The sequence below is a fragment of the Phyllostomus discolor genome, chromosome 10 (assembly GCF_004126475.2).
Source record: "Phyllostomus discolor isolate MPI-MPIP mPhyDis1 chromosome 10, mPhyDis1.pri.v3, whole genome shotgun sequence".
NCBI classification, from domain to species: Eukaryota; Metazoa; Chordata; class Mammalia; order Chiroptera; family Phyllostomidae; genus Phyllostomus; species Phyllostomus discolor.
The window spans coordinates 13,461,658-13,472,364 of record NC_040912.2 but is presented as its reverse complement, the minus strand read 5'-3'; the positions used below and the strand labels follow the sequence as shown (position 1 = coordinate 13,472,364).

At 47.9% G+C, this 10,707-nt stretch overlaps 1 protein-coding gene across 1 annotated transcript; it reads right to left on the bottom strand.

Annotated features, from left to right (window-relative positions):
* Positions 1-7,744: 7,744 nt before the first annotated feature.
* On the bottom strand, positions 7,745-10,010 carry LOC114508100 (cytochrome c). The gene is made up of 3 exons (XM_036010487.1): positions 9,873-10,010; positions 8,601-8,777; positions 7,745-8,490 (listed from the first exon to the last, which is right to left on the bottom strand). The coding sequence occupies exons 2-3, from the start codon at positions 8,767-8,769 to the stop codon at positions 8,342-8,344; spliced, it is 318 nt and encodes a 105-aa protein (XP_035866380.1). The 5' UTR covers positions 8,770-8,777; positions 9,873-10,010; the 3' UTR covers positions 7,745-8,341.
* Positions 10,011-10,707: the final 697 nt, after the last annotated feature.

The window sequence follows — 10,707 nt, the reverse complement described above, 5'->3', positions numbered from 1 at the left end:
TATACACGCACACAAATACACACACCCACACACACAGAGACCACAAACAGGCTACTTTTCATTTGTTAAAAATATAATGAGCTATTCTAATTAACTTTAGCTATGACCTAATTAGCTAGTGTTACTTTGGGGGTTTAGATAAGATTAGAGAACTGTGGAGAAAGGTCCATATCGGCTTCTTCCCTCAGAGGAAGGACCCAGGCTGGACGTGGGGCAGAAGCCAAAATACCCGGGGGAGGGGCTGGGTAAAGGGCCTCTCCTGAAAGGCAGAGAAGCTCCTGGGGAGGGAGAAACAAAAAGTAGAGATCTGAAGGGTGAATGTGTCAGGAAGAACGAAAGGGCAGAACCTGTGCCCGACCCCCCACTCTTATGCCGTTGGCCACATTTTCAAGCTGCGCAAGGCGGGAGGCCGAGGAGCCCAATGGAATGGCTCCAGGGAGCGCACCTGAGTTTGTGCCAGTCTCGTGGTGCTGAGAAGACGAGGGTGCAGGGCTCAGGATGCACCTTGGGAAGAGCCGAGGCAGCTCTCCTGGCTCTGCTGGAACCTTGGGAGGCTTGACCACTAACTTTCAGAGCTCCGTTGAACCCAAGCCTTTCCCAGCCCAGCCCCGAGTCAGCTCCGTCTCTAAATGGATTAATGTGATCAGGCTCCAGTCTACCTAGCGGGCAAAACAAAGGGCGGGCTTTCTCTAGAGGAAGATCTCACCCAGAATCGCTATCATTTTCATGCTCCATGTCAGTATTCAATCAAAAATTCCTTGGCATGTGGAGAAAAAGGACAAAATGACTAAAAACTTGATGCGGACTCCAGCCCGCGGGGTCCGTGTGTTGTGGCTGCGGCGAACAGATTCACAGGGACTGCAGGAGTCCCGTGGAGAAAAAGGGATGGCATGGCCGCTCTCTAAGTGAGCGAGAGGGCCCCGCCCCCTGCCTGGACAGGCTTTTATTGCTTTTCTGGGCACATTACATCGAGGATGGTCCTCATGTACTATGCACAGGTTTGCCATAGGTGGTTACCTTTTACAGACAGCAAAGGAAAGAATGTTGCAAATACTTCAAAGAGAAGGATGTTGCAGAGTAAGGGGAAAAGTGGTTGAACTGGTTACACTCCATATTTGGGAGGTTTAGCACAGATTTTAGGATGTTACTTTAGGGATATGCAGTAAACATTTGCTGCCTCAATCCAGGGTGAGGGAGTTTTAGCAAAAGGCAAGCCTCACAGCAGCCGAGGTACAACACAGGCCTGATTCCCCACAGGAAAAGCAATTTGTGGGTTTGGCTTCCTGTGTGCCAACTCGTGCCTGTCGGTTTTCCGATAGGGCTGGGCTACATTCGCCGTACCACGTGGATAGGTTCCCTATAAAAACTGAGAGGAATGAAAGACCTATAAGTGATATAGGTGTTGGAACTATGGGTTAAGGACTCTGCGGACCTAAGAACATCCAAAACCATAGCAAATTTGTGTAAGATTTTTATTTCAGCCAAAACAACACCATTGCCAGAAAGCAAGATCTCAAATGCCCTGGAGAATAACAGTTGAGCCATTTCCTTTACCTTTCGAGTCAAGGAGGGAATGTAAGGAAGGTTACCGGTAAGAAGGTAAGAAAGTGAGGTGCATGACCCTCAGCAAGATCACGTGCCCCACTGAGGGGATTACCTTCCAGGCGGTCTAAAAAAGGATTACTCTGACATTGTGAAGGTGTGTTAACCTAGCTGTCCAAGAACAATGGACAGGGCTTGCTGAAGGCAAAGATAAGCCTTTTACTAAAAGAATTTATATGCTTTGGGCATGATCAGAATTATGCACCCGAATCATGGATATAAATCTCTAATGTCAGGTACTTAGTCAACATCATCTCCCATCAATACAATCTGTCCAACTATTAATTTGACAAACATCTTGTCCATCTACTTCAAACTTAACTAACCTTTGAGTGTTTATTGGATGTCAGGCAATGTGCCAAGTACAATCTTTTATTTAATCCTCAAAACAACCCCAAGGGCAAATATACTTCATGTCAGTTTACAGAGGAGGAAACTTCAGCACGGAAGGGCTAAAGTGCCTAAAATTCCGTTAAGCAGTATCAGCACAGAGCTCACACTCAGCTGTCTTCCTCCAGCATTCGCCAGGAAAAAGTACAAAGTTTTCATCGTACAACATGGTCTGCCCCAACTGAGGGCAGGTGACTCAGAAAATTTTCTGTAGATTTCCCCTCTCACCCCCAAACTGCAAAGATTCATCATCTCTTAGCTGTATTACCCATGCCTGATCCAGGCAGAAACAGCTACAATTTCATTAAACTTAAACTGAATGAAGAGGACATAATTTCTAGAACCCAGGCGGTGTATTTGTTCTGCTGGAGCAGCTCCAAGGCCAAGTCCCTGCACTGGAATGGAAGCGAGCTTCCGGCTCATCCAGTTTCCAGGGAGGGGGAGGCAGAACACAGGGGCACGGGGAGTGGGTGGCAGATTGGCCATGCGGCCTTGTAGGTGACCTCTGGAGCAACTGTCTGAGGTAACCGAACATCCCAAGCCACATCTGAATTAAGACCAACGCTGCTGAAGGTAAGGCATGGTGAACTGCACAAACCTTCCTTGTGGTCAGGAAGCAGAGAATTCATACCTGAATTGGCCTTGCCGTCTGCTGTGAGGACAGAAGTTAGGGGTGAGATAAGCTTGAGGAGCACAATGAACTTCTGAATTAACCATGAGGAAGCCCCAGAGATGGTGAACATTTAAAGGGACAGTTGCACAGGATGTGTGCGGGTTCGGTTGAATCAGCAATAGCAGTGACAATGAGAGACATGGAGGGACATGAGGTTGTGATCAGACTGGGGCAGGGGGATTTCTAGCTTCAGAGGTGGGGAGGTTCTGAAGCAAAGACTAGTCTAAGTTGCAACCATGGGAAAGAAGTGATTCCCTGGCTGGTGTGGCTCAGTGGATTGACACCAGCCTGTGAGCCTAAGGGTCGCTGGTTCGATTCCCAGCCATGGCACCTGCCTGGGTTGTGGCTGGGTCCTCAGTTGGGGACGTGCAAGAGGCAACCGCTTGATGTATCTCTCATACATCAATGATTCTCTCCTCCTCTTTCTCTCTCCCCCTCTCTAAAAATAAATGAATAAAGTCTTTTTCTTAAAAAGTTCACTTTATATTAAAAAAAAAGAAGTGTTGAGAAGAGTTAAAATCAAATAAAAAGTTTGAAGCTCCAGTGACATTGAGGATGGGTCATTACATTTACTAGTATGTAGCTGTTACCATTATAATTTCAGGGGAAAAGCCAGAATGCAGTATAAAAGCCAGGTGCCGAATTTCCCGGTGTATGAGGAAGGTCCAGAGGCAGAGACAGCAGCAAAGGGTCTGAGCAGACGCCACGAATCTCACACAGGGACATCAGCATTGAGAAAGGAGGAGTAAGGATCTTCTGGAAGGTGCCGAGACCACAACAAGGCCTCTGCTGCGGACAGTGTGGAAGACCCAGCAGGCTCCCCTTGTGAGGGCTGCAGAGGCTCAGAGGCCTGGAACGCCATCCGCAGGAGGGAAAGTGGGGGTTCTTACAGAGGCAAGTTGGGGTGACCCAGTTTACATAGAGTTTTAGAAGGCTCCGTGGAAAGGCAGGGTCAGTACATGTGCTTCTCCCAAAGTCATGCTCCTGTGCGACCTGTGGCTGTAACAACCGCTCTGAGCCTGTTTGCTTAGGTGTTAAGTAGGGACAGGACAGCACAGCAGGTCCGTGAGTGCAGTCATTTCATTGTAAGTTGAGATGCCACAGGACCTTAACTCTTGTGTGTAAGCAGTCTAGGAAAAAGTTGGTTTTGTCCTATGTCATTTCGCTAAAGTTGCAGAACCTACCCACAAAGGACTTCCCTGTTCCATATGGAATCTAGGCAAGTGCTGTGCCGAATGATGTATTTGGGTCACCAACAGATAACTACAGCTGTACATCCCTAAGACTTTACCATGCCAATGTATTTTAGTCCATGGAGTGTGAAACTAACTTACACTGAAGAAGGTAGGAAAAAATAAGTCACCGGTGTCAGAAGTCCTAGAGCGCATAAGAGTATGCGCTCCTGAGAATAAGAGTACCAGACACAGCAGATCACTGCCGGCCCTGGGAGCAGTCATTTTATGTGATTTTCAAGGAATTGGACCTGGGTATAAAATGAACAAGTTTCAGTGCTGACCTGGAAGAGCTTCCACGGGTGCCGTGCGGTGAGTGCTCAGCAGCGATCTTGTGAGGTGAGGCTTATTTCTGTTCTCCAGGTGGCAAAAACGAGACTGCAAAGCTCCACTGTAAACCGGGGGACGAAAACCTTATTCCATCAAGTGCCAGTCAACAGGTTAGGCTTTGGGGGCCAGAGTCTGCAGCAGCCACTCAGCTCTGACCATGTGGTGTGAAAGAAGGTAGCCCTAGAGAAGACCCGGATGAACGTGGCTGTGTTCCACCCAAGTTTAATTTACCGACACAGGGGTCTGACCAGGTTGGGCCCGGGGGCTGTGGGCCAACCCCCACTGTGAACACGATTTTTCTAATTCCAAACCCAGCACTCTCTGCATTGCACCACGAATATAATTCCGGGCCACGGTCTTTCTTCAAAGTACACTGTCCAACCTATAGACACATTATTCAATGGGACCAGGGTGAACCACAGCCGCATCTCAAACGAACAGAGAGGGAAAAAGCAGAAAGGAAGCTCATTTCTGTCTGGGAAGAGCAGGTTTAGAGCAAAACTAATGAGTCAGGGTATCTTGTGATTTCAGCTGTGTTGCTCAAAAGCTAGAATTTTTTTCAGTTTAGGTAATCTTTATTGGCAGGTGTTGAGTGCAAAAAGGTAACAAACCCAGAGGGATGGAAAAGGAGGGGCCTGTAAACCAGGTCAGTGGGGCAAGAGCACATTTTACCTGTGGCCACTCTGGGGGCAGCACCCTCCAAGAACACGCTCCCAGGCAGAAGGGCTTTTTACAGCATGCGGGAAGGGGTACAGGATATGTTCCACCCCAGGCCACCTAACTTCTGTTCACCCCTTACCTCACCCCTCTCAAGAGGAAGGCTGTGCAGTCAGGATCAGGATGTCAAGGGACTGGGCTAGCCCTACCCCTCTCCACACCCAGGATCTATCTACCTTGTGCCCGTTTGCCTCTTCCCAGTGATTAGGTAGATTGGACTGCCACACCCTATTGGTGGCCCAGCCCAACACAAAGCAAGCAGTTCCCATAGTTCCCTGAGTCTGGTTCAGGTTGGTTTCACCTCTCACCTGTGTAGAGGCACGGCCCCATTGTAAAAAGCTCTTAAGAGCTCATCCTGGCTGGCGTGGCTCAGTGGACTGAGTGCTGGCCTATGAACCAAAGGTTGCTGGTTGGATTCCCAGGACACACGCAGGGCTGCAACTCAGGTCCCTGGTTGAGGGCGTGCAAAAAGCTGCCAACTGATGTTTCTCTCCCTCCCTTCCCCACTCTCTGAAAATCAAATCTGTAAGAAAAGATCTCTTCCAGTTCCAGTATTCTGGCACCTGTCTTGATTAAAATATCCCACTTTACCAAAGCTCTAGTTAAGTCAGTCCATCTCTTACCATTTCTAAAACCTGCCAGTGATTTATCAATGACTATACATGTCTTCTTGCCATTGTGCATTTCTATGTATAGAAAGCTATACTTTGTTGGTGACATATAGGGAGACCAGTTAAGTTCCTTTAAAGAGTCTGGATATATCTATTCTTTGAGAAATAGAGCAAAGCTCTTTAGCCTTCTGAGTGAACCAAGACAGTCTGAGAGCATGACCAGTTTCCAAATACCATAAGCTCCAACTCAGGGTACCCAGAACCCAACTGTTACTAAGCAAGTGGAAACCTAGTGTTTTTATTATTATACTCTAAGCACGTGAACACCAGGACAACGGTCAGTCCGGTGCTCCAGTAACGTAGCCAAGGACGCAGTTCAGTGTGCGCCTCAGAGCTGCCCACCGTAGTCACCTGGGAAACATGCTTCGGGTCACTGCAGACCCGTCAGGTAGCCGCCTTGCTTGTATGAACTATTCCTTAATTAGCCACTCTTATTCCATGCTCAGCAGCGTCTTAATTGGCTTTCAAAGTACGGTGAAAGTCAATGGGAGCCAAAGACCCCATCATTGGACACCAACACTCCCCATCGCATGAAAACTGGCTTTGGGTTACCATTGTCTGAGCCTGATGCGAAACAGCGTGAGTCTGGTGCATGGGGAGGCCAGCCGCCGTGAGGCCTCTTCCTAGGCAGCCCGTGACCTCCAACACAGGCTTTTCAATTTACTATGATCTTCCATGGTTAAAGCAAAAAAAGACACGTACACTGTCTATAAAGAAACTCGACAAAAATGCAGGAAAAGGATGCTCCGAAGGTGCATTTCTACCAGAAAGCCGCCTACCTAAAATAAACTGCCAATTCCATTTAAAACTGGAACTGGTAAAACACAGAGGCGGGCACATCGGATTTAGAAACAGGAATTGGGGTCAGGGGTAAGGGCACGACCATGGACCTGCAAGAATCCTAAATTAGGGAAATAGAAAGCCCAGGGAAGCACTTTTGTTACAGATCACAGGCTCTATTCGTTGATGTACACTGTCAACACACTACCCACTTGTGCAGCGTAACCCTGTGGATTAAAACCGAACACAAAACCCAGGTGCAGGGGGCACCTGGGAGACACAGTCCTTACACATGGGCAATACAGTGCTTGACTGTTGTCCTTTCTTCCTTAAGTCCTTACCAAGGATTTTTAAAATTGGTTTTAGACTTAACTACTTAGCCAGGGCCTATCTCATTTATTTCTAAGAGCATATGGTCCTCACAGGCAGGAAACAGCCCTCCTGTTGAACTTACCAGGATCACTCACACTGTAAATAACCAGAGGCCCTTACTGAGTGTAACTGGCCTAGAACACAGCAGCTGCTCGGTGACGATCTCTGCCAACCTTGGCCTTGGTTGGTGTAGGAGGCACAGAAACAGATCAACTCCCCTTCCACCTGGGTTTAGATCATCTCTTACAAGCTAAACTTCTATACTGTCCCTGAACACCAACTTATGCTTGCTTACCAAGGCCTGTCACAAAGGCTTTACCGCTGAATGATTTCCAGGATGCATTTTTTAAATTTCCTACCACTCAGACTAGGACTTAGCTTCTCCCACTAAAATTTCCCTAAAATTTCCAGGAACTACTCTAAATGTATGGTACAGACTGTCGGTGAAATGATTTAGTACATAAATAATACGTGACCAGAAGTACATTCTTTCATCCACGTTTGGCATAAATGCTACAGTGGTCACACTGGCCAAAGACCTGGAAGGATGCATTATTTAAGTGTTGTTCTAGTCCAGGCTCTTCCAGAAGACCAAGTAAATACCATCTAGTAATATAACTAATAACACCACTGCATCGATATTTAGGACTATTGTTCTTTTCAACCATTAAAATTTGGGCATCAGGCATAAATCAATCATGTTAGAAAAACCATGATCTGTGATTCTGTTTTTAATTATCCTAAGCCTTATAACCACACAATGTGCAATCTGTGTCCATCTATTCTCTTCTACTCTAACCCTTCTAGTGAGCTGGCAAAAGCACCGTCATCAATCACACACATGTAGTAACCCTACGGTCATTTCTCAATGGCTGTTCAAGAAAATCCTGAATTATAACTTAGTCTGACTTAAAAAATTCAAAGTGTGCTACTTCATTTCATCAGAGCCACTGACCTTACAGATCATTTACAAAATGTGAGAAGTGTTAAATATTCTTTATTTGATATTATACACAAACCACACTAAAATGCCTTTCAGTGAGTTAAAGGCAACAGTTCAGATACAGGGTATTTTTTTTAAATTGGCATAGTTAGAACCAAAAAGATAAAATGGACACTGCCAGCTTTTCTTCAGCCCTTGCCTTTCAACAGGCTAATGAACACAATTTGAAACACAAGCAAGTCTTGCTTTTCTAATAAACAGTGAAGGGATTTTCTCAGTGTTTAAAATGTTCATATTAGCAGTTACATAAATCTAAATAAAAAACCAATCCCCTACAGGTTTTGAAACAGCCTTCACCATCTCTGTGAAAGGGTGAATATTACCAAGTCCAATCCTATTTTTAGAAGGGGAAAATAATGATAGCAGTTGCTGAACCGAAATTACCATCCAAGTTCAAAAAGCTGATTGTAATCATTTAACCACAGGCCAATATTATTTAAATCAGAACTGCCCCAAAGAAATGCTCTATCAGCCATTCATGATCTGAATTCTGGTATATGAGATCAATTTAAATATGGTAGACATAAAAAAGTCACAAGACATTTGTAATAAATAAGGCAGTGGCCAACTATTACTCATTAGTAGCTTTTTTGAGATAAGCTATCAAATCTGCCCTTTCTGAACTCTTCTTAATGCCAGCGAAGATCATTTTTGTCCCAGGGATGTACTTCTTGGGATTCTCCAAATACTCCATCAGTGTAGCCTCTCCCCAGGTGATCCCTAAACGAGAAGAGATGTGCTGTTAAGTATGATACACTCCAGATAAAGGGTTTACCACAGGTTACAACCTCGCAATGGGTGCTTCTGTTATTTCACTGCCTCCCTCTTACCTTTGTTCTTGTTGGCATCCGTGTAAGAAAATCCAGGGGCCTGACCCGTCTTTCGCCCAAACAGACCATGGAGGTTTGGCCCAGTCTTGTGCTTGCCTCCCTTTTCCACAGTATGGCACTGGGCACACTTCTGAACAAAAATCTTCTTGCCTTTCTCAACATCACCCATTTTAGAATCTAAAAACGAAAGACTCAGTTTATTAAGTTTTCCCTCCAAGTAAAAAACACGGTGGTAACCAATTCATGACTACTTAACGACTGAACCATTGTAAATCCGTGACATTAAGTACCAGGCTCAATCTGGTTTTACTTAGTACACTTGCAACAGACACTTTAATACCGCCAACACTATTTGGAAGAACTTCCTTAAAAACTTATCAGCGTGTGTTCAGATGAGGACCGTTAAAGCCCAAGTAAGCAAACTGGGAACCTAGTTCGAAACTGTTTCAAAAGATGAGGTCAAGGTCACAGAAAGTCACGAAATCCGATTAAGTTTCAAGGTTAGTGCATTAAGCCAAAACCACCGAAACTTCGACTAAGAATGCCTAGTTATTCACACAATAACTTAAACCATCTCCGTCTGACAATGGGCAAAGTACGTTAAGAGATCATGGTTGAGTCAGCTTGCTCAGGTCACTCTAAACGGCCTTGCTGCGGGGGAGAGGTCAGCGGCGGGCTGCGAGGTCTCCCAACGAGCCGAGGTCTCCCAATGAGCCGCGTTCTCCACCTCCGGGATCCCTGGGGGCCGACCACGAGGTCAACCCTGTGGGCTGGTCTCAGGGAGACCGTGATTTTGACTTCCTGAGATGCCTGAGCAGCTCAGGGGAGAAGCGGTAAGTGATCGGGGGAAAAAAATTACCCCTCATCAGAGAAGCAACAGTTTTTACCCTCTTTGAAGGAGAACGCGAAGCGCAGCGCACCGTCCTCCCGTTCTCCCTGACCCCGGGAAGTCCTGTCTACCACTTCCACCGCTACTCAGCCCCGACAACAGGAAGGCCGCGTTCAGACTCCTCTACTTCCAACTGTGTCAGGGATTTTAGGGCCTTGACCTAGTTTCGGGGAGTGGGGTTGTTCCACCCCACCTCAAGCCGTAGCCCGCCGGGTTCGGCCTGGCCCAAGTCCGGGGTCCTAACTCCCCGCCCGGCCTGCCCGCGCGGGCTCCGCCCGGAGATCCCAGGCGCAGGCCTCCAACAGCCCGCGCGTCCCCCAGGCCGCGGTGCGCCCCCCAAGGCTAAGCCTCCGCCTGCTGTGTACTCGGTACCCTACGCTCACCGCTCTTTCGGTGCGCGAAACACAGAAGTCTCTGCTCGCAAGCCGGACGTCCCGCTCTCTAATTCCAAGGACACGCTGGTCCGCGCCTAAGTACCGGTGTTGGTGCAACCGAACTCGCTCCGCCTTTTTGCGGCTCGCCGTGCGGCGGAGTCGACTCGTGCGCAGTGACGTTACCATATCCTATTGGCTTTAATCGCCAGGGCCTGCGTCAGCGACCTGCGCGCGCATGCCGGCTAGCAGGGTAGGGTGTGTCGCGGGCGGGTGCCCTTCCTCTTCAAGCCTCACTTGCCTGGCAGTTACGACAGTCTGCTGGTTGAGCCGTACGGAGGTTACGTCCCTGCGGCATCTGTGTGCGTGCGTGCGTGTGCCGACGGGGACTGCGGAGTGGTGTGCCCTGCCCTGGTGGATTGAGGGCGTTATCCCGCGGAGGTAGCTCTGCTTGTGCTTTGTGCCGTAAAGCGTTTCCGGACGGCGTTTTGCCAGCCCGGGAGAGAGACGTCTGCCTACCTTTTCTTCAGCTCGCGACCTTTGTCCGTACTAGGTCATACTTCCAGGGCTAGCGCCAGCTGCCCCCAGACTGATAGCTGGAATCGGGAGTTTTAGGAGTTGGACACGTGCACTTGACCTTGTTCTTCCTCCACCCTGTTCCTTGAAGTCATCTTCCAAAGCTCCCCTGGATGGCCGCCCCAGGACTGGGCATGGTGCTGCAGACCGGACTACAGTTCTGGCCCTTTACTTGCTGGCCTTTCTGCCAACACCAGTTTGTCCCTCGCGTTGGTGTGCAGAAAGAACCCGGAGGGTGTGTAAGGGACATTTAGAAAGCAACATTGTTACG

Coding starts and splice junctions, on each gene's coding strand:
- LOC114508100 (XM_036010487.1), bottom strand. CDS start 8,769: ATGGGTGATGTTGAGAAAGGCAAGAAGATTTTTGTTCAGAAGTGTGCC. Junction 8,491..8,600: donor GGATGCCAACAAGAACAAAG/GTAAGAGGGAGG, acceptor CTTCTCGTTTAG/GGATCACCTGGGGAGAGGCT.